The 22,096-nt window shown below is 37.8% G+C and overlaps 2 protein-coding genes across 3 annotated transcripts in view; one reads left to right on the top strand and one right to left on the bottom strand.

Moving 5' to 3' along the window:
- Nucleotides 1–11,267, top strand: part of LOC139942885 (thrombospondin type-1 domain-containing protein 7B-like) — a 49,981-nt gene extending 38,714 nt beyond the window's left edge. Inside the window, exons 19-24 of the mRNA XM_071939692.1 lie at nt 1,104–1,222; nt 2,866–3,008; nt 3,817–3,917; nt 6,372–6,512; nt 9,001–9,243; nt 10,958–11,267. Coding sequence (XP_071795793.1) covers nt 1,104–1,222; nt 2,866–3,008; nt 3,817–3,917; nt 6,372–6,512; nt 9,001–9,243; nt 10,958–11,142 — 932 coding nt within the window. The 3' untranslated portion in view covers nt 11,143–11,267. The remainder of the gene's footprint in view (nt 1–1,103; nt 1,223–2,865; nt 3,009–3,816; nt 3,918–6,371; nt 6,513–9,000; nt 9,244–10,957) is intronic.
- Nucleotides 11,268–11,333: 66 nt separating this feature from the next.
- The window catches only part of LOC139942518 (transcription elongation factor SPT5-like), a 38,912-nt gene continuing 28,149 nt past the window's right edge, over nt 11,334–22,096 (bottom strand). For both annotated transcript variants that reach the window (XM_071939334.1, XM_071939335.1), the window contains exon 25: nt 11,334–21,503. In XM_071939334.1, coding sequence (XP_071795435.1) covers nt 21,348–21,503 — 156 coding nt within the window. In that variant the 3' untranslated portion in view covers nt 11,334–21,347. The remainder of the gene's footprint in view (nt 21,504–22,096) is intronic.

The raw sequence follows: 22,096 nt of genomic DNA, 5'->3' as shown, positions 1-22,096 counted from the left end.
CACACGTGTACGTCGTATATGTACTGAACACCATGGAGGTGGAAACATACAGAGCTTAAGCACTCAGAAACGGATAAGTTATACAGAGTTTCCTACTTAATTACGCCTTTTAACCAAAAAAGTATTTACGAATGGGAATCAAAGTGTGTTGAATCGGTTTTCAACTAGTGATTTAAACCCATCGAGGCCTGGTTCTTGAAAGTTTTTTTTTTACCGAGACGAAGTCGAGGTAAAATTGTCAAGAACCAGGCCTCGTAAGGATTAAACCACTAGTTGAAAACCTGTTCACCATACTTTGATTCCCTTATTTATGTATAAACTTTGACCTCATAGTAGGTCTACTTTAGCAGGCATCAAGGGCCAGTCACACCGCAGCGATAACGAAAACCATCACGACGCAAAGAGAACGCTATGTATTGGTTGAGCTGCTCCACGCAGAATACGCGCAGGCTTATTCCAGCAGCGAGGGCATGCATTGCTCACATTCTCATTTACGTTCTCGTTATAGAGGCCAGTGTGACAGAGCCTTTAGGCCTCATTGGAAAAAGAAGGATTTTTTTTTTTATTGCAGGGTACATTTTTACAAAATGGCCAGCCGACAACTTTCAACTATGACCTTATAGAAGGTCTTCAGAGCATGCATTAGAGGTCAGTCACACTGCAGCGATGACAAAAACGATCTCGACGCAAAGAGAACGCATTCTATTGAATTGCTCCAGGCAGAGTACGCGCATGCTTATTCCATTAATCGAGGGCAAGCATTGTTCACGCTCTCGTTTTCGTTCTTGTTTTTTGTTCTCGTTATCGAGGCCAGTGTGACCGGACCTTTAGGCCTCTTTGTAAAAAGGAAGAGGTTTTTTTTTATTGCAGGGTACACTTTTACAAAAATGGCTAGCCGACAAATATTTGAAGACCACCGGCTAGGCTAGTTTTTAAAATTATTTGTTTTCGTCTGAGATCTTTGTGCTTGTCCAACAACAAAATTGTCCTGAAAACCTTTTGACCTGCAAACCCAGCAGTCTTGCAACCTCCCCCCCCCCTTAAATTCTAGTCATGGGGCTTCTCTTTCTCATATTAAATGTTATCATTGTTTGCGTTTATAGATTATCCTGATGCAAACAGACAAGATGTATTGAATCAGATCCTATCTAGTGTTAATGAGACACTACTAGATATCTACACATCTCATCGATGTGATAAACCCTGCCCAGGAGACTGTTTGGTAAGAACCCTCTCACCCCACCCCCTTTGTCTTCCTAATCATTAGGGAGGTATGGCATGCGAACGGAAAATACATACGGATACGTTGAGCTATCCGTATCCTACATTGTACTTGCGTGGACATAGCAAGCAGGATGTCAGTGTCGTCTGCACGTATAGCGGATAGAGAGTAGCGCATGACGGAAGAATGATGACGTATCCGTCGCACTAACCATATCTGTTCGCATGCGGAACCTCCCTAGTATTAACTATAGCTCACCCGCTTAATGCAGAGTTAAACTTGCGTGGTAACGATCAATGGAGAGCTATTGATAGTATAAAACATCGTGAGAAAAGGCTCTCTCCGAAGTAACGTAGTTTTTAAGAAAGAGGTAATTTCTCACTCATTGAAAGGCTTGCATTATTTCATTTGTTATTCAATTCCGCATTGGATAATGTTGAAGGGTCAGACAGTAGGAGGGTTGACCGTGTGCTTTGTAGATTGACACATTCACCACTGGATATCATACTGATGGCTGGCATAGCCAAAGCCATAGTGGATATTAGTAGGAGGCTAAACTACTTCTGTCCAGTCAAGCCCAAATTTTGTGTGAAGTATTTTCTGCTCAACAGCTTAATGAAATTAGGCTGAGTATACAGTGCTAACACACATCGGTGTATGGGTAAAAAAAAAAACCAAAATTAATATTCTTTATCCCCGATGCAAATTTAACATCTATTATATCGTTGCGGTACCCGCTGCCAAAACATAGGATTCGAACTGCCTCTAGCTGCCGGGCAACCTCGGTAGTCTAGTTGGTAAGACACTGCTCTAGAATTGCAAGGGTCGTGGGTTCGAATCCCACCCGAGTAACACGCCTGTGATATTTTTTTCACAGGACTCGGGGAAAGTACTGAGTATACAGTGCTAACACACATCGGTGTATGGGTAAAAAAAAACCCAAAATTAATATTCTTTATCCCCGATGCAAATTTAACATCTATTATGAAATTAGGCTTAGCTTGAGTGGAAATGGCAACAAGTTATCTTTGGTCAGGCAGTAGAAGGATTGACTGTGTACTGATGAATATAGACATGGGGATGATAATGGTCAGACAGTTCAGACAGTAGAACTACATGTCCAATCAAGCCCCATATTTGTAAGCAGTATTTTCTGCTCAACAAGCTATATGAAATTTGGCTTAGCTTTAACAAAAAATTGCAACAATTAAGTGATCTTTGGTCAGATAGTAGGAGGGTTAATTGTGTACTGAGTTGTAATGGATGATTTTCAATGGTCATACATAACTACTTATGTAAGAAGTTTTTTAACAAATTTAGTAAGAAGTTTTTTCTGCTTAACCAGCTATATGCAATTCGGCAAGCAATTTGGCAAGCACCAAGTGACGGCACTACATGTACTTTGGGCTTGTTGCATGCTAACGTATGACGTCTGCACGCACGTACAAACATAAGGTGAAGACTGGTAACTTCACGTATGCTAAAATCTTGAACTTTTAACGACACGATTTATGACTCAAGTTAACGTTGCTCATGGAACGTGCCGCTAAACCTCCCTGTTAGAAGGGTAGACTGTTACTGTTAAATATATGTAGGAGGTTTAAGTACGTGCATGTCTTTTTTTTGTATATCCTAAACTACAGGTCACATCTTGGAGTCCTGAGACGTCTTGCTTCAAGTCTTGTTATTCACTCGATGATGCTGCATTTAGTATAAGCTCAAGATCTGTAACGAGTCCAGCCATGCCCGGAGGAAAACCCTGCCCAGTCAATCTCATCCAAGAAAGGTACTAAGCATGTAAACAGAAAAAGGTGCTTAGCACATACAAATTTTGCTTAGCAAAAACTTGGTAACAGCCAGAACACCGTATAGTTACCAGGACTGCGACCAGGACTGCGACTGGTACTCAGGTCATTTCTTGCTTAGCCAAGTAATTGCCAATTAGAACTAGTTTTATGAAATTGGGCCGGGAACACTTATCATAGAAGAGTAATTTGCTAGAAGGGTGTTCCTCCAGACAATTCTACTTTAACACAAAATTAAGTGACATTCCAGCTACAGGTGTAGTTGTCAATTTGGACACAGCCTTATTTGCGATAACTTCATAAGATTGCTTTTGCAAATTTTTGGGAGCTTTTGCTAAATGGAGATAGTGGTTAAACAAATTCTCAAATGCATGTATTCTCTTGCTTTCTTTTTAATGCAAAAGGAACATTACAGAATTGGTTTTTGCTAACAAAACAGTTGCTACTTAGCAGTGTAAGCACTTTATGTAATCCACCATACACATAAACTGACAAACCTGTAGAAGTTTGAGATCAATTGGCCATCTTGCTCACGAGAGAATAGTTGAAAACCGCTTACAAATTTTGCATTGCAGCGGAGCCAAAATAAAAAAGGAATAAAACGCTCAATGAGCAATAAACTCCAAACGCGAAGTTAGATTATTTATTTCTCATCAAATATGACATTTCAGACTGAAATATTTCAAGGGATGTTTTCAACTATCATCATCATTAGACCGAGTAAGTTTTATGTAAATCTGTGATCTTCACGATTTTTGTTTCTTACCAATTCTGTAACGTTCCTTTAAGATTGTGTCTGAAAGAGCAAGCTGTATGCCCTAACTACACATGGAGAACAGGAACCATCAATGGAAATACAAGAACAAGGGAGATATGGTGTGAAATACAAGGTAAGTAGGCTTGGAGAAAAAAAACATTGAGACCAATTCAGAACTGACTCCGCGGCAGTACAGTTAATTATGATCCTATAAGCCAAAGTAGTAGTCCAGTCTATTTTCTATACCATCCGCCCTGGTAATAGTTAAAAACCTCCGATTATCTACTCTGCGGCAGTAGAATAAAGCAAGACAGTTCCCTAAGAACAACTCTACCTGGCAAGTAGATACACACATGGTGTTACCGCAAACCAAATATACATTGATCCCCCACCATGCAATGCCTCAAATCCTATATAATTTCTTTCCTGTTAGGGTTAGTACTTGTACAGGTTTAAGGGGTTAGCCGTTTAAAGGATTCAAGTACTTTTTCAAAATGTCCACAGATTTACATTAAACCTACAGGGTTTGAAGATAATGATAGTGGAAAGCTTCCCTTCAAATATTACTAACTAAGGTTGTGTAGTTTTTGAGAAATGAGTAAAACAAGTCACAAAATAGTTTTGGTCTCATAAGACCAAAACTATTTGAGCATGTAAAATCCCCTTAACCAGTTATGATATTATACCCAAACCATAGCATAACTGGTTAATACACTTTTTACATGCTTAAACTGAGACGAAAATTATTACTTTTACTCATTTCTCAAAAACTACAGCACCTCAGTAAGTAAAATTTCAAGGGAAGCTTTCTACTATCATAATCTTCATACTGTGTAAGTTTAATGAAAACCTGTGGACATTGTGTTTTTTGTTAGGAAAAAGTATACCCTTTAAGGGGTTAGCCGTTTAAGTTGTGAAAGATAAACTGATTCAAACCCACGACCTTCGTCAGATTAAGATTAAAAGATTACAAATATTTATTGTCATGACAAAAAACATGAAATTTGTCTTCTCTGTGTAAAGGAGACCATACAAAGGGTGACACAAGAGCAGTGTCATACCAACTAGACCACTGAGATTGCCCTGTAGCTAGAGGCAGCAACAAATTAATCAATGTTAAATTTCCAACCATTTAATGTGTAGCCATTTAGAAAAAGTATTTCAACTTTAAAATATTGCTCTGAATCAATATGTTATTATAAATATATTTTTATATTAATACAATTTTAAAATTCTAATGTGTATGTAGTTGCTGTGCATGCCTCTTAAAGGCAGTGGACATTATTGGTAATTACTTAAAATAATTATTAGCATTAAACCTTACTTGGTAACCAGTAATAGGGAGAGGGTGATAGTATAAAAAGTTGGCATAGTTTTCGAGAAAGAAGTAATTTTCCACTAATTTGATTTCAAGACCTCAAGTTTAGAATTTGAGGTCTCGAAATCAAGCATCTGAATGCACACAGCTTTGTGTGACAAGGGTGTTTTTTCTTTCATAGTTATCTGTTTTTTGTTTGTTTGTTTTTTTTATTTCCAAATATCACAATAAATAATCATGAAACATACAAGAAATAAGAACAACGAGTGATAAGAGGAGGGCACCAGGAAAAAGCCTGGGCTTATACAGAGCCTGGACCCTTTATAATGTAAATTAATAGGTTTTAGTTTATAACAATTTGATTATTGAAATTAAGGTATGGTGAAAGGTATAGTGCAAACAGCAAAAATAACACAAAACAATGATTGTTTGTAATTAAACTGTTTTGAAAAAATTTGTTTGCTATGCAGCCATAAATACATATTGAGAGTTGATAACAAAAAGGAAAATTAACAGAACATTATTTAGGAAATTACAAAACTTGATAATTTGGAATGGATAATCATGGTACGCGTGTAGTTACAGGTGGTGTCATTTTAGACGATACTGGTTATAAGTAGGTTTTTCATGTATTTTTTGAAGCTGTGCACAGTTCTAAATGAAGGTATTGGGGTGAGCTGATTCCAGAGTAGGGGGCCTTGATGTCTGACTGTATTCATAAATAAAGTGGTCCGAGCCTTACCAATATGAATTTTAGTAGCTGATCTAGTGTTATGTGAATGGATGTCCATATTTCGTGTAAAGAGAAGTCTTATGTTACCTGGTAACAAGTTAGATTCAAACTTAAACATAAGGACCCAAGATGATATTTATACAGTTTAAAAATATCGAGTGTTTTAAATTGCTTGAAAAGGGGTGCAGTGTGCTCTCTAAAGCTAGAATTGGCTATAACTCTCAAGGATTTCTTCTGTACGATTAATAGCTTGTTCAGGTAAGAAGCATGAGTATTTCCCCAGGCTAGAATTCCGACGACCAATCAAGCTCAAATTTTCACAGGTTTGCTATTTTATGCATATGTTCAGATACACCAAGTTAGAAAACTGGTCTTTGACAATTACCAATAGTGTTCATTGTCTTTAATGTAACAGTGTTTCACTGAGAGGTTTCCCTAGGGTCAAGAAGAAATTAATAAAAATAAATAATTTACCCAGTCAGTTTCCCTTGTGGTTTAGTATTACTATTAAATAATTTTATGTTCATTTGTTGTAGATCAAGGAAGCATTCTGAATGTAACTGGTGGATGCATCGAGTCTTTAAGACCAGCTTCGTCCCTGGATTGTGAGCCACAATGTACAGCATCAGGAGCCATCTGTCAGGAGGGGAAATGTCACTGCAAAGACGGTTATGAAGGTGAGATACTAGACCACCCAGCCAGATGTCGTGACACCAATGCTCTATTAACTCCATAGAGTTATATATAAGAACAAGAGCGCACTGGCCTATATACGCGCCCCGGCATACGCGCAGGCGGCCACTTTCTTAGTTGACAAAAACAGGCATCACACAGCGTGTGTTTGTGCGGCCATTTTGTTAGCTGACACAACAGCATCGCGTAAGCGTTCAATAAACACAAACTCCAACGTGTATACTTCATATTCAACGCGCGTACATGCATATGCGCGTGTGTCTCTTTGCGGTCCTGCGCGTTTGTGCAAGAAGCATCACTAGTGTGCCCTCTAGTTCTTATATATAACTCTATGATTGACTCTTACTTTCTTGTTTCTGACACCCGTTTGGAGAGGCGCACCGAACCGAATTCTGAATCAAGTTCATGAAAAGTTTGACGTCTGAAACAGTTAGGAGTGACTGGGCGTGCTAGAAGTCGAAAAGGTCAACTGTTGCAGTTGTTCGGAACACCTCTGGGGTATCTTGGTTTCAGACGTGGATCTTATCATGAGCCAAACCAATATATATTTGGTTAAAGCCATTGGACACTTTCGGTAAACAGTGTTGTCCAAGGCCCACACTGTACCGAAGTGTCCAATGGCTTTAAGTTCGTCTGTCTGAAACAAAAAGTTTTTTGGGTTGACCTATAGAGTTGCTCCTAATCTATTTGGTTCGGCATGGCTCTGGTGGGCCTGTCTGAAACGGGTGTTTAGTACTTTTGATTTCCAGATTTTTATTTCATCGTCAACATCATTTTAGGCTAATCGCATTGAGTCAAGAATATAGACGCCATTCATTTCTATTTCTTGCATTTCTGGTCCGTGTTGTTCCTGCATAAACCCTGATGTTATCTCTCCATCTTCTTCTCCGTCTACCTCTTTTCCCTTTCCAGTGTAAGATGTAGCCCTCCTCATGTAAATGCCATTCATTTCTATTTCTTGTAGTTCTGGTCCATGTTGTTCCTCCATAATACCCTGATGTCATCTCTCCATCTTCTTCTCTGTCTACCTTTTTTCCTTTTCCAGTGTAAGATGTATGCCCTCCTCATGTAAATGCCATTCATTTCTATTTCTTGCAGTTCTGGTCCATGTTGTTCCTGCTTATACCCTGATGTCATCTCTCCATCTTCTTCTCCGTCTACCTCCTTTCCTTTTCCCTGTCTTTGGTTGCCAATCCATTATTCTTGTCGTTCATCTATGGTCATTTCTTTGGGCTGTGTGTCCAGGCCATCTCCATTTAGCTTGTTCAAGGTTCAAGGTTCAAGGTTCAAGGTTCATTTTATTTCCACAGTATCAAAAGACAAAAAAAACAATATCAAACAGCAGTCACAAGAAATCATTACAACAATGAAAAATAATCGTTTCACAACATACATTGTAGGTTTGAAGAAATAGAGGATGCAATAACAATGTTGACACTGCGGAGGGATCCATTTAAGAAGCAAAGCTTGTAGACAATGGTCCCTTATGACATGCATATGCATTGAGATTATAAAATAATGTCAAGTGAACCGTAGAGGTCAGTGGTCAAGTCGAGCCACCAATGAACAAAATATAACAGCAGGTCTCAATGCATATATGCATGTTTACAAAGAATAATTAGTAAACACTGAAACAAAACAAATAACTTGTTTTATTGTCCTTATGATGTCTGTTACACCAGTTTTTTCATTTTCAGAATTATAAATCACTTTAAAGGCAGTGGAAACTATTGGCAATTACTCAAAATAATTATTAGCATAAAACCTTTCTTGGTGACGAGTAATGGGAAGAGGTTGATGGTATAAAACATTGTGAGAAACGGCTCCCTCTGAAGTGCCATTGTTTTCGAGAAAAAGGTAATTTTCCACGAATTTGATTTAGAGACCACAGATTTAGAACTTGAGGTCTTGAAATCAACCGTCTAAACGCACACAACTTCGTGTGACAAGGGCGTTTTCTTCTTTCATTATTATCTCGCAAGTTCGATGACCCATTGAGCTCAAATTTTCACAGGTTTGTTATTTTATGCATATTTATGTTGAGATATACCCACTGTGAAGGCTAGTCTTTGACAATTAACAATAGTGTCCACTACCTTTAATAATTCAAACCACCAGGTAGTGGTCAAGTTTGCTTCCCAGTCTCCGGCTGTGATACAGGCAACCACTGCCCACTTCCAAACACCTTCTGCAACTGCTACAGTCAGTGCGGCTGTGCATCTAGGTTTTATGTTGGACCAAGCTAGTCTCAAATTACTTATACCAATTAATACTACCTTTAAAAACCACCAGGTGATGGTCAAGCTTGCTTCCCAGTCTCTGGATGTGATACAGATGACCACTGCCCACTTCCAAACACCTTCTGCAACCACTACAGTCAGTGCGGCTGCGCATCTAGGTTTTATGTTGGACCAAGCTAGTCTCAAATTACTTATACCAATTAATACTACATGTACCTTTAAAAACCACCAGGTGATGGTCAAGTTTGCTTCCCAGTCTCTGGATGTGATACAGATGACCACTGCCCACTTCCAAACACCTTCTGCAACCTCTACAGTCAGTGTAGTTGCAAGTCTGGTTTCATGTTGGACCAAGCTACAAATGTCTGCATCGAGTCTAACCTCATTCCTGACGGAAATGGAGAGGCTGGTGCCAGTCCAACGAGTCTGGTTCCGAACAACAGCAATGATGTGGAACAGTTTGAGGGGCAGTCTGGTGAGTCTGCAGTTTTCTTGTTTCTTTCTCTATAAAAGTACAATACAACTAGAAATAAAAATCAAGTTTTTATTTTTTGTCCACGTAATATCAATTTAAAAACTCAACATAAACCACAAGGGAAACCCCTTGTTGTATTGATATCTGAAACAAAAAGTCGCATCCCCTTAAGGTGATCCCCTGTCTGCCGCTTCCCAGGTTGTATCGTAATTTGGTTGTGATCCCTGGCTACACGGCAGTTCATGGTTATAAGGCTTCTGACTGGCACCATGAACAAAGATATTGACAAAATAGGGACACCGCCAATATACATGTAGGGCTAGCTCAGTTGATAGAGCGCCGGCACGTTAATCCGGAGGTCGTTGGTTCGAATCCCACTCAAGTCAATTCTTTGTTCAACCCCAAAAATCAATTTAAAATCTCTTGACAGGGATAAGTGTCATCTTGTTGTCTGTGCTCCGATTCTCAGCAGGGCCCAATTTCATGGCTCTACCTACGCAATGAATCGCCACTTACGAAGGCAGGAATCGTCCTGCTTAGATTAGAATTATTTATTCAGCCAACGTTAAAAAGTTAAAAACCTAAAACATCGGAAATAGTAGTGTACCTCGAGCTCTCTAGATTAACAAAATACATTTAAAAACATTGCTTCTATCTTGGTAAGCAGGAAAATGCATGCGTAATCTGCGTTAGGCTTAGGCATCCTAAGCTACAATGTAGTGCAGAAATACAGAGCTTCCACTGTAAGCGGAGAATGGCAGAATTCGCTAGTAAACAGAGCCATGAAGTTGTGCCCAGGTTTCACTATGTTAGTGTCTTGCTGTTTGACTCTAACGCAATTAGGGGTTCGCTTCGGTGTTCCTGGCTTGATCGGCAGCATATTGCCCCAGGTTTCACTATGTTAGTGTCTTGCTGTTTGGCTCTAATGCAATTAGGGGTTCGCGTCGGTGTTCCTGGCTTGATCGGCAGCATATTGCCCCAGGTTTCACTATGTTAGTGTCTTGCTGTTTGGCTCTAATGCAATTAGGGGTTCGCGTCGGTGTTCCTGGCTTGATCGGCAGCATATTGCCCCAGGTTTCACTATGATAATGTCTTGCTGTTTGACTCTAATGCAATTAGGGGTTCGCGTCGGTGTTCCTGGCTTGATCGGCAGCATATTGCCCCAGGTTTCACTATGATAATTTCTTGCTGTTTGACTCTAACACAATTAGGGGTTCGCGTCGGTGTTCCTGGCTTGATCGGCAGCATATTGCCCCAGGTTTCACTATGTTAATGTCTTGCTGTTTGGCTCTAATGCAATTAGTGGTTCGCTTCGGTGTTCCTGGCTGGATCGGTAGCATATTGCCCCACAGCACCTTGTAAACCATTAAATGGTCTGAAGGAATAGGTCTCATTCATTCTTAAGTCAAACTTCATCCCATGCACCTTGCATTAAAAAATACTTTGCGCTTTGTATCCTTTGGATCCTTTGGAAACAGCGCATTAAAAATACGGTTATTATTACTATTATTATTAATGGCTGCCTGTTTAGGGAGTACATCCATTTCATCTTCCGTTGCGTTTGTTATTCTCAGATTTATGGAAATGGGTTGTACGTAGCCAGTGGGGTCGTTATTGCAGTATTATGGAAAGACCCGAGTTTGAATTCAATGCTCTTACCTTACGGCCAGGACACTTCCATTTCATCTTCCATTTCGTTTGTTTTCTCTCTCAGATATATGGAAATGGGTTGTAGTAGCCAGTGCGGTCGTTATAGCCCTCCTCGTTGTCATCATCATCAGTATCTTCTACATCAGGAGACGTCGAGCAGGCGAAGTGGGCTTCAACCCAATCCCAACCATCAGTGATTCTGACTTTCCTCTTAGCAAGATGGTGAAGGATGTAGTGACTAAATGCTGATGCTGCAGGAGCTGAACCTCGGCCTTGAGGTCAAAGGTCAGAGGTAGATCAAACACCTTAAAGGAACACGTTGCCTTGGATCGGACGGGTTGGTCTTTGAAAAGTGTTTGAAACCGTTTGTTATGAAATGCATATGATTAGAAAGATATTTTAAAAGTAGAATATAATGATCCACACAAGTATCACTCGAAATTGCGTGGTTTTCCTTTTACATCATCGACTAACACGGTCGGCCATGGCCGACCGTTACATGTACATGTAGTTCGTTAAGTAAAAGGAAAACCGTGCAATTTCGAGGCAAGTTTGTGTGGATCATTGTATTCTACTTTTAAATCAACTTCCTAACCATATGCATTTTATAACAAACTGTTACAAACGCTTTTTAAAGACCAACTCGACCGATCCAAGGCAACGTGTTCCGTGTTGATGTCTTATTAAACCCTTCCTATGAAATATGTATTTGCACACAGTGCATGTGCACTAATATTTTGGTTGTCAAAATGAAGGAACAACGTTCGCACTGTTTTGTAGGCGGCTAATGGCTGTGTGACGCAAAGAGGATTGCATGTCTGCTTAGTGCACATCTCTAAGGGGTTTTCCAACTAATAGGGTCTGTCCACATGCGTGAATGTCATAGAGTTATATATAAGAACTAGAGGGCGCACGAGTGATGCTTCGTGCACAAACGCCACGGGACCGCAAGATGACAAGCGCATCATTCTGCACGCGCGTTGAATATGAAATACACGTTTGAGTTGTTTTTTATTGAACGCTCACGCGATGCTGTTTGTTCAACTTACAAAATGGCCGCACAAACACACGCTGTGAGATGCCAGTTTTGTCAACTTAGAAAATGGCCGCCTGGCGCATGCCGGAGCGCGTATAAAGGCCAGTGCGCCCTCTAGTTCTTATATATAACTCTATGGTGAATGTACTTAGCTTATTTCATTATAAGGGTCTGGTGCATCTGGGATAACAGTCCAGGAAAGCCCCATTTAGAATTTCTGAGTTTGGCCACACTTGGATCGTATACATCCTTTTCACTGAGTTGGTGTGTTTACAATGAATTGTGCCATTAAACATGTTAAAATTACATACGCCCGAGGCAGTCAGTAGCCCAACTGGCGGAGTTCAAGGTCAAAGGTCAGAAGTATAGATCATGCACCTTCAGTTGTCATATTGCATCGGGATAACATTCAAGGAAAGCCCCGTTTTTAGAAGGTCTGAGTTTGGCCACAAAAACTTGATCAGTATATACATACTTTTCAGTGAGTGGGAGTATTTACTTTGACTTTCTTTGATCATTAAGGGTAGACCCTGCAGTGCTCACTTGGGTGAGCCCCTGACATGAGCTAATCGAGCGATCACTCACCGCTCTCATAGTTACGTCATGTACCTGGGGCAAGGCCCAAGTGACCCACTCCACAAGCAGGGCACTGGGGGCTGACCCGGGTGTGCCCCCTTGAATGACGTCAAAGCTATTCGAACATACCGGGGGCAGACTGGGGTGAACGCGGGGAACCTAATCGAACGCACCCTTTATGGATGAGCTGTTAATCTGCCTGTGGCAGTCAGCAGCACCAATGCTTTGTACATGATCCAATTCAGTCAACTGGTTTGAAAAGGAATTACATAGAGATAACAGGTGTGAGTTGCTAGAGGGAAAAGGGTGCTTTGTGCTGGCCATTTTCTTTAATGCAGCTTTCCCGTGATTGGAATATCCCAGTGCTTTTATCATCCTCTTTTTTTTTTGTACCTTCTCAACTCAGTCAATGAATTTATTTGTATATATTATTTTTTATTGTGGGGCTGAGCGAAGAATAATTTACTAGAGCGAGGTTTGGACCACTGACCTCCACGTAGAGTACAGGCATGTTAATGAGATGGTCATTGGTTCAACCAAAACCCCACACTTTCATCAAATTTACCCCAGTTTCCCTTCTGGGCCCAATTTCACAGAGCTGCTAAGCACAAAAATTTGCTTAGCATGAAATTTCTTCCTTTGATAAAAACAGGATTACCAACCAAGTTTTCTTTTGATGCATATTGCCCGTTACTGGTTTTCAGCTGTTGTTTGCTTATAATCCTAAAAATCACATGGAAAGTTTGTTGGTACATGTAATCCTGTCTTTATCAAGGGAAAAATTCCATGCTAAGCAATTTTTTTTTTGCTTAGCAAATTTTGTTTGTGCTTAGCAGCTCTATTTAATTGGCCCCTGGTGGCTTGATATACTTTTTTTATTTAAGAAAGTCTCTAGTTTATCCACAGAACAATATAGAATTATGTTTTTATAAATGTATATTGATTGATCTTAACAATACCAAATCCGTATTAATTATGACCAAACACCAAAACCTAATCACCTGTATTGGATACTTTAATACATTATTTATATTTTTGTATAACTGTTTCTTTTTTATAACTTAATCTGCGGATTATACTTAGCGTAATAAAATGTATAGCTTTTTATATTATCGAAAACTTGAACTAGTTCGTTGCGAGCTATTCCAAGTTTCATGTATAGTTTCGGAGTGAGACTATACTTTAAGCCATGTCAGAATTAGCGGCTACGGCTAGGGCTACGGATTGATCCAGTTATTTTAACCACATTTGATAACTGTCAAAAGACCAGTGTTCTCACCTGGTGTATCCCAACATAAGCATAAACCAACAAGCCTGTGAAAATTTGGGCTTAATCGGTTGATGGTATAAAACATTGTGAGAAAAGGCTCCCTTTGAAGTGCCACAGTTATCAAGAAAGAGGTAATTTTCCACGAATTTGATTTAGAGGCCTCAGATTAAGAATTTGAGGTCTTGAAAGATGTAATTTAATCAACGTAATTTCCAACTTTCTGGTCAATGAAATGTGCTTCTTTAGTTGGAGACTAACTGGAGTCAAACTCAGTGACCTACATAGCCAACAACACTGACCTGTGTAATTGCCATTCTTAGCGACACCTTAGCAAAGTTGTAACTGTAGCCGCTAAAGCGGACATGGCTTCAGAGTTACTGGTCATCAGGGTATATTTGCCAAAAAGTTATTTATTTTGTTTTCCTCTTCAGTTTGGACACTTTGTATTTTCTTTATACATGTAGCCTATTTATTTTGAGTTTGTGATGGGTGTGGTCGTTTAGCTTCTCTGGGTTGACCCCAGTCTACCCCGGTACGTTACTGTAGTAAAGCTTTGACGGGGCTCACCCGGGTCAGCCCCCAGTGCCCTGCTTTTGGAGTGTGTCACTTGGGGGTGACCTGGTGCATGCCGCCACCACGAGAGGGCAAGTGTGATCGTTCGATTTGCTATTGTCAGGGGCTCACGAGTGAGCACTGCGGGGTCAACCCAAGGAAGCTTATCACACACACCCAATGGATTTATGGATTTTGAATTTGAGATAGAGTGAACGAGGCCTGTGCATTCAGTGCTGTGATATTTGGTATAGTTATTTACATTTCTAGAAAGGTTCAAAATATACTTTCTTTGTCCCTACTTATCCATCCATCCTAATCCCCTCTGAAAAAGTTGTAGTTATACTAATATTTTTGTTTATTGTTTATTCATTAAGTTTCCTTTGTACAACTCTTAACCTCAATCTTTATACTTAGTTTCTAAATAATGCGCTTAAATACTGTGTTTATATATAATCTGATGAAAACAAAAATCTTGCCAATTTTTATCACTTAAGGGAACTCTTAAATGGGAACTTTCTCTCATTTTGGTTTTTCAAGATTTAGTTACTTTTCAATGGTATCAAAATTAATCAGTGGCGACTAAAAGAAATTGACGAGGGTAAGCCAATTTTTATTGAAATTTTGCTAAAAATTGATAAAATCACACGGGGGTTAGCCTCACATTTTTTTTAATTGGGCCAAAAATTGATAAAATCACAAGGGGTAAGCCTTGCATTTTCGTTGAACATTGCCTAAAATTGATAAAATCACAAGGGGTTAGCCTTGCATTTTTGATGGAATTTTGTAAAAAAATTGATAAAACCACAAGGGGTAAGCCTTGCATTTTTGTTGAACATTGGCTTAAAATTGATAAAATCACAAGGGGTTAGCCTTGCATTTTTGATGGAATTTTGTCAAAAAATTGATAAAACCACAAGGGGTAAGCCTTGCATTTTCGTTGAATTTGTAAAAAAATTGATAAAAATCACATTGCATTTTTTAAGGATTTTTTGCAAAAAAATTTAAAACATCACAAGGGGTCAGTCTTGCATTTTCATTGAATCAATTAATTGATAAAATTACAAGGGGTACATGTGTACATGTAATCCTTGCATTTCCGTTAAAGTTGGGCTTATAATAACATTTGTTGTTGCATTTTTGTTGGAATTGGGCAAAAAATTGATAAAATCACAAGGGGTTAGCCTTGCATTTTTGTTGGAATTGGGCTAAAAATTGATAAAATCACAAGGGGTAAGCCTTGCATTTTTGTTGAAATTTGGCTAAAAATTGATTAAATCACAAGGGGTTAGCCTTGCATTTTTATTGAAATTGGGCTAAAAATTGATCAAATCACAAGGGGTAATCTTTGCATTTTTGTTGGAATTGGGCTAAAAATTGATTAAATCACAAGGGGTTAGCCTTGCATTTTTGTTGAAATTTGGCTAAAAAATTATAAAATCACAAGGGGTAAGCCTTGCATTTTTGTTGGAATTGGGCTAAAAATTGATTAAATCACAAGGGGTAAGCCTTGCATTTTTGTTGGAATTGGGCTAAAAATTGATAAAATCACAAGGGGTTAGCCTTGCTTTTTTGTTGAAATTGGGCTACAAAATTGATAAAAAACACAAGGGGCAAGCCTTGCATTTTTATTGAAATTGGGCTAAAAATTGATCAAATCACAAGGGGTAATCTTTGCATTTTTGTTGGAATTGGGCTAAAAATTGATTAAATCACAAGGGGTTAGCCTTGCTTTTTTGTTGAAATTGGGCTACAAAATTGATAAAAATCACAAGGGGCAAGCCTTGCATTTTTATTGAAATTGGGCGTAAAATTGATCAAATCACAAGGGGTAATCTTTGCATTTTTGTTGGAATTGGGCTAAAAATTGATTAAATCACAAGGGGTTAGCCTTGCATTTTTGTTGAAATTTGGCTAAAAAATTATAAAATCACAAGGGGTAAGCCTTGCATTTTGGTTGAAATTGGGCTAAAAATTGATAAAATCACAAGGGGTTAGCCTTGCATTTTTGTTGGAATTGGGCTAAAAATTGATAAAATCACAAGGGGTTAGCCTTGCTTTTTTGTTGAAATTGGGCTACAAAATTGATAAAAAACACAAGGGGCAAGCCTTGCATTTTTATTGAAATTGGGCTAAAAATTGATCAAATCACAAGGGGTAATCTTTGCATTTTTGTTGGAATTGGGCTAAAAATTGATTAAATCACAAGGGGTTAGCCTTGCTTTTTTGTTGAAATTGGGCTACAAAATTGATAAAAATCACAAGGGGTAAGCCTTGCATTTTGGTTGAAATTGGGCTAAAAATTGATAAAATCACAAGGGGTTAGCCTTGCTTTTTTGTTGAAATTGGGCTACAAAATTGATAAAAATCACAAGGGGCAAGCCTTGCATTTTTCGTTGGAATTTGGCTAAAAATAAATAAAATCACAAGGGGTAAGCTTTGCATTTTTGTTGAAATTGGGCTAAAAATTAATAAAAATCAGAAGGGGTAGGCCTTGCACTTTTGTTGAAATTTGGCTAAAAATTGATTAAATCACAAGGGGTTAGCCTTGCATTTTTGTTGAAATTTGGCTAAAAATTGATCAAATCACAAGGGGTAAGCTGTGCTTTTTTGTTGGAATTGGGCTTAAAATTAATAAAAATCAGAAGGGGTAAGCTTTCCATTTTTGTTGAAATTGGGCTAAAAATTGATACAACCACAAGGGGTAAGCCTTGATTTTTCGTTGGAATTTGGCTAAAAATAAATAAAATCACAAGGGGTAAGCCTTGCATTTTTGTTGAAATTTGGCTAAAAATTGATTAAATCACAAGGGGTAAGCGTTGCATTTTTGTTGAAATTGGGCTAAAAATTGATTAAATCACAAGGGATTAGCCTTGCATTTTTATTGAATTTTGCAAAACAATGATAAAATCACAAAGGTAACTTTAAGCCTTGAATTTTTGTTGAATATGGGCTTGAAATTGATAAAATCACATTTGCTGTTTAAATAGTGCTTAAAAATGATAAAATCAAAATGGGTTTTAACTTTCGTTGGAATTGGTAAAATCACAAGGGGTAAAAGCCTTGCTTTTATGTGGAAATTGGGGTTAAAGCAGATAATCACAAGGGGTAAGTCTTGCATTTGTGTTGACATTGAGGTACTTTATAATATTTTGACAGCTGTGTTTAATAATAATGTGTTTCTGCTAAGGTTTGAAGATGATGGTCAAACTATTCCATTTTTATAAAATTAAGTTGCAGTTAATAACTTTTGATACTATTTGTATTTTGTTAAATAAATGGATGTCCATGTATTTTTTACTGGCTGATTGCAGTGGCTGAATGCAGTGGAAACAAACTGTTATTAATAAAACGAGAAGAAACAAATTCCTTGTCGCTCGTTTCTTTTTTAGTTCCATTAGGCCTATATCTGCAAAAGAAATACCGTTAAAGAGCCAATAAAGGATGATCTCAATATTTCAACTATTACCTTTTTATGGCCAAATAGATATCGCAGATACCGGTTAATAACCATTATACTCTCAAAATTTGCATTTAGTAACAAATAACTCGAGTAAAAAATCCACCCAGCTGCGCGTCTTTTTCAGCCGAGAGTCAAAAACGGCTAATAATGACCTCTTGACGCCAATGACGGTATTCCCCTAATCAAGTTTGAACACAGTTCTCCAGCTTTGGCAAACTGAGGGCGCTATTTTCCACACCAAATAGCCGCCACTGACATCACAATTCCTTTGTCGCACAGGTATGTTTGACCTCACGTTTTTCAGAAGCGTTCTGTAGAAAAACCATTTTTACCATATTTTAACGTGAGGTAAGAGACTTGTTATATTTTTTTATGTTTCCTATGGACTCCAGCTATTAGAAACCTGTAATATCAATATATTTGAGATCATCCTTTATTGGCTGTTTTAAAAGGATTTTAGGTGATTCCTCTTAACAAAATGGAATTTAAAGAATTCAACATGGAATCAGTAGATGAGTGTAAGTGCACTAGTTAAGGTTGATTTTAATCGACAAAAACCATTAAAAGTTTCACAACTACATAATTAACAAATTGATATCTACTTGTAAAGTTAACTTGTACAATACATAGGTGTTGGGCTATTATATCGATTGACACACTTGTATTGGTAAGAATAAAAAACGTCTTTGTTTAAAGGCAGTGGACACTGTTGGTAATTACTCAAAATAATTATCAGCATAAAAACTTACTTGGTAACCTGTTATGGATAGCTGTGAATAGTATAAAACATTGTGAAAATGATTCCCTCTGAGATAACGTAGTTTTTGAGAAAGAAAGAAATAATTTCTCACTATAGACACTATTGATAATTACTCAAAATAATTATTATCATAAAACCTTAACACTTGGTAACGAGTAATGGGGAGAGTTTGATAGTATAAAACACTGTGAGAAACAGCTCCCTCTGAAGGGACATAGTTTTCGTGAAAGAAGTATTTTTCCAAGAACTTTATTTTGAGACCTCAGATTTAGAATTTGAGGTCTCGAAATCAAGCATCTGAAAGCACACAACTTCCTGTGACAAGGGTGTCTTTTTGCTTTCATAGTTATCTCGCAACTCAGATGACCAATCAAGCTCAAATGTTGAGATACACCAAGTGAGAAGACTGGTCTTTGACAATACCAATAGTGACCAGTGTCTTTAAGAATTGAATTCGAGACCTCTTGACTTCAAGGGATCTGAAATCACACAACTTGTGCTACAAGGGTGTTTTTTTATTCCATTATTATCTCGCAACTTTGATGACAAATTGAGTTCAAATTTTCACAGGTTTGTTATTTTATGCATACATGTATGTTGAGATACACCAAGTGAGAAGACTGGTCTTTGACAATTACCAAACGTGTACAGTGCCTTTAATCTTGGCCTGAAAGCTTACTGATTATGAAGAGCGTACTAGACCCATTTTTTCAGAGAAAAGTTTCCTTCTAAAACGAAAACATTTTCTGAAACCTAAAAAATAAACAAAATCATTTAAAAATGCAAAAAGGTTCCAAGTTCCTTATAATTATGCAGACTCACAAAGCGTATTAAAGGATTTGGGTACTTTTTGTAACACAAAATATCATGTCCACAGATTTACATTAAGCTTACACTGTTTGAAGATAATGATAGTAGAAACCGTATCTTAAAACATTAGTTGCTGAGGTGCTGTAACTTTTGAGAAATGAGTAAAAAAATGTCACAAAAATACGTTTTTACATGCTTAAAATAATTTTTGTCTCATGATCTGTGAGACGAAAATTGTTTTCATGACATTGCTTTACTTATTTCTCAAAAACTACAGCACCTCAGTAAGTAATATTTTCAGGGAAGCTTTCTACCATCATTATCTTTGAACTGTGTAAGTTTAGTGTAAATCTGTGGACACTGTGTTTTTTTCTGCTACAAAAAGTACATAGACCCTTTAAGCCTGCAGCAAACAATGAGAAGGATAAGTGCCTGCCAATGACAACCACCAATCAATTAAACAATAATCCACCTGTCAAATTTATAAAGTGCCAATCCAACGCTCATCGCTCATAGCACCGTAAAATAACCTCTCAAAAAAAGTTCTAAGTGAAGTTTTAGAGATGGCTCTATGATAATGTTAAAACGCCAATTGATAACATTATCTTGAGAAAACGAAAACAAACAAATTCAAGCTGCATTTTGTTGTTTTCTAAACTTTATAGAAACCAAGAATTTTTTTAACATTACAAGTAAGCTTGGGCGATATCACGATATTATCGAATATCACGATATTAATTTGGACACGATTTCGATATCGGATGGATTTGGTTTTAATCAAAATATCGATATATCGCGATATATCGCGATATATCGCAATAATCGCGATAATCGCGATATATCGATATATCGATTAAATATCGCGATGTATTTGCTAGCTGATACCCCATAGGTTTGGAGTAAAACCAGAAGAATAGGTCATTAGAACACCTCTCTTATACTAGGACTGTCTCTTCTACAACTTTCACTTGGAGTTTTAAGACTGATGATGTCAAATTTCGTTAATCGCGATTATATCGAATATTGCGATATATTGTCGGCGATATATCGTGAATAAAATAAATCGATATCGCCCAAGCTTAATTACAAGAAAGTTTGACGACAAAAAGTCAGAAATTTTGTTACATCAATGCAACCTTGAAATCGAGATGATCTTAAACATTCCAAACAAAAAAAATACCAAAGCTGGAAATCCATGTTGTCGTCTCAGTGTGATAAGAAAGTTAATCTTACACGCACATCTCGTTGTGTTTGTACAACAACTTGTTTTTTCTATAAACAAAATTCAATTATTTTTTTTGTATCTTGCCTGAAAAGAAACTGCAAAAATGTTGCAATTTGATTTCACAATTATGCTTGCTCAGATCAAAACAATGCTTTGCTATTTTAGTTTTGGTTTTTACCCATACACCGATGTGTGCTAGCACTGTATACTCAGTACTTTTCCCCCCGAGTCCTGTGAAAAAATATCACAGGCATGTTACTCTGGTGTTTTGCTATTTCATAAAAATTGTGAAACTCACAAACAAAATTCTCAATTCTCAATACAAGCACATTGTGCATATTTGTTGTTTTTCTCCCAAAACATTTCTCAGTTTAGAAACATTTTATTTTGATTTCAGAAAATATGTTGTATCTCGCAAAAAAATGCTCATTGCAAAAACATCATACCTCGACGCATACTTGTGTTCTGTATTTACAAGTGCTATTTTGGGGGAAACAACGCTTTTGCACTGATGAAGCTAAGTGTTTATTTATGCAGTTCAGCGAGCGACTGTAAATGATGAATCTTGAAGTCAGGTTGTTGGGCCGTCCCGCCATGACAGTGCTCAGTGCAAAAACATTGTATTTTGCAATTTGAAAAAAAAATTGTATATCGTACAAAAATGCTCACTGACAAAAACATCATATCTCGGTGCGTACTTTTTTTCCTTGAAATACCTTTTGTTGTCACTATGCTTTTGCACCGACTTTTGCAGTTAACCTTTTATTCTTTATGTAGCTTAGCAAGTAACGGTAGATTTAGAATCTTGAAGTCTGCATGTTGTCCCACCCCTGCATCCATCTTGACTATTCCGTCGTCTCCGTCGATACTGATCAAAACTCCTGTATGGTCTCGGTTCTCACCATCGATCACTTTCACCTGCGGAAAGAAAAAAAAGTTATTAGGAAGTGTCTAATGATGATTTCAAACAATCTGTCTGCAAGGATGAGAGTCAGTAAATGATTTTGAATGTTCAGTCAGTAAGAGGGCTGACTATCAATCGTTCAATACCATTGGGTGATATTGGATGCTCAGACAGTAGGAAGATTGACTAGCATTCAAATATTGGATGGTCAGACAGTAGGGGAGTTAACTATTCTTTAGTCAAAACCACAGTAGGTGATATTAAATGGTCAGACAATAGGAGGGTTTACTTTATGTTTAAAACTAGTGGATGATATCAAATGGTCAGACAGTAGGAGGGTTAAAGCACTATACGCCAACGAGAAACCATTTGGGCAAGGAACTTTTACTTGTCCATCTTTGATGGTCAGACAGTAGGAGGGTTGACTATCGCTCAAAACAACAGTGAGTGATATTGAATGGTCAGAGAGTAGAAGGGTTAACTATATCTTTCAGTCAAAAACACTGTGGGTGATGCTGAATGGTCAGACAGTAAGAGGGTTGACTATGAACCAATCAAAACCAGTGGAAGATATTGATTGGTCAAACAGTAGAAGGGTTTACTATCA

This window comes from Asterias amurensis, chromosome 10 (genome assembly GCF_032118995.1).
Source record: "Asterias amurensis chromosome 10, ASM3211899v1".
NCBI classification, from domain to species: Eukaryota; Metazoa; Echinodermata; class Asteroidea; order Forcipulatida; family Asteriidae; genus Asterias; species Asterias amurensis.
The sequence above is the reverse complement of the archived record's forward strand: the minus strand, read 5'-3'. Positions and strand labels throughout refer to the sequence as shown.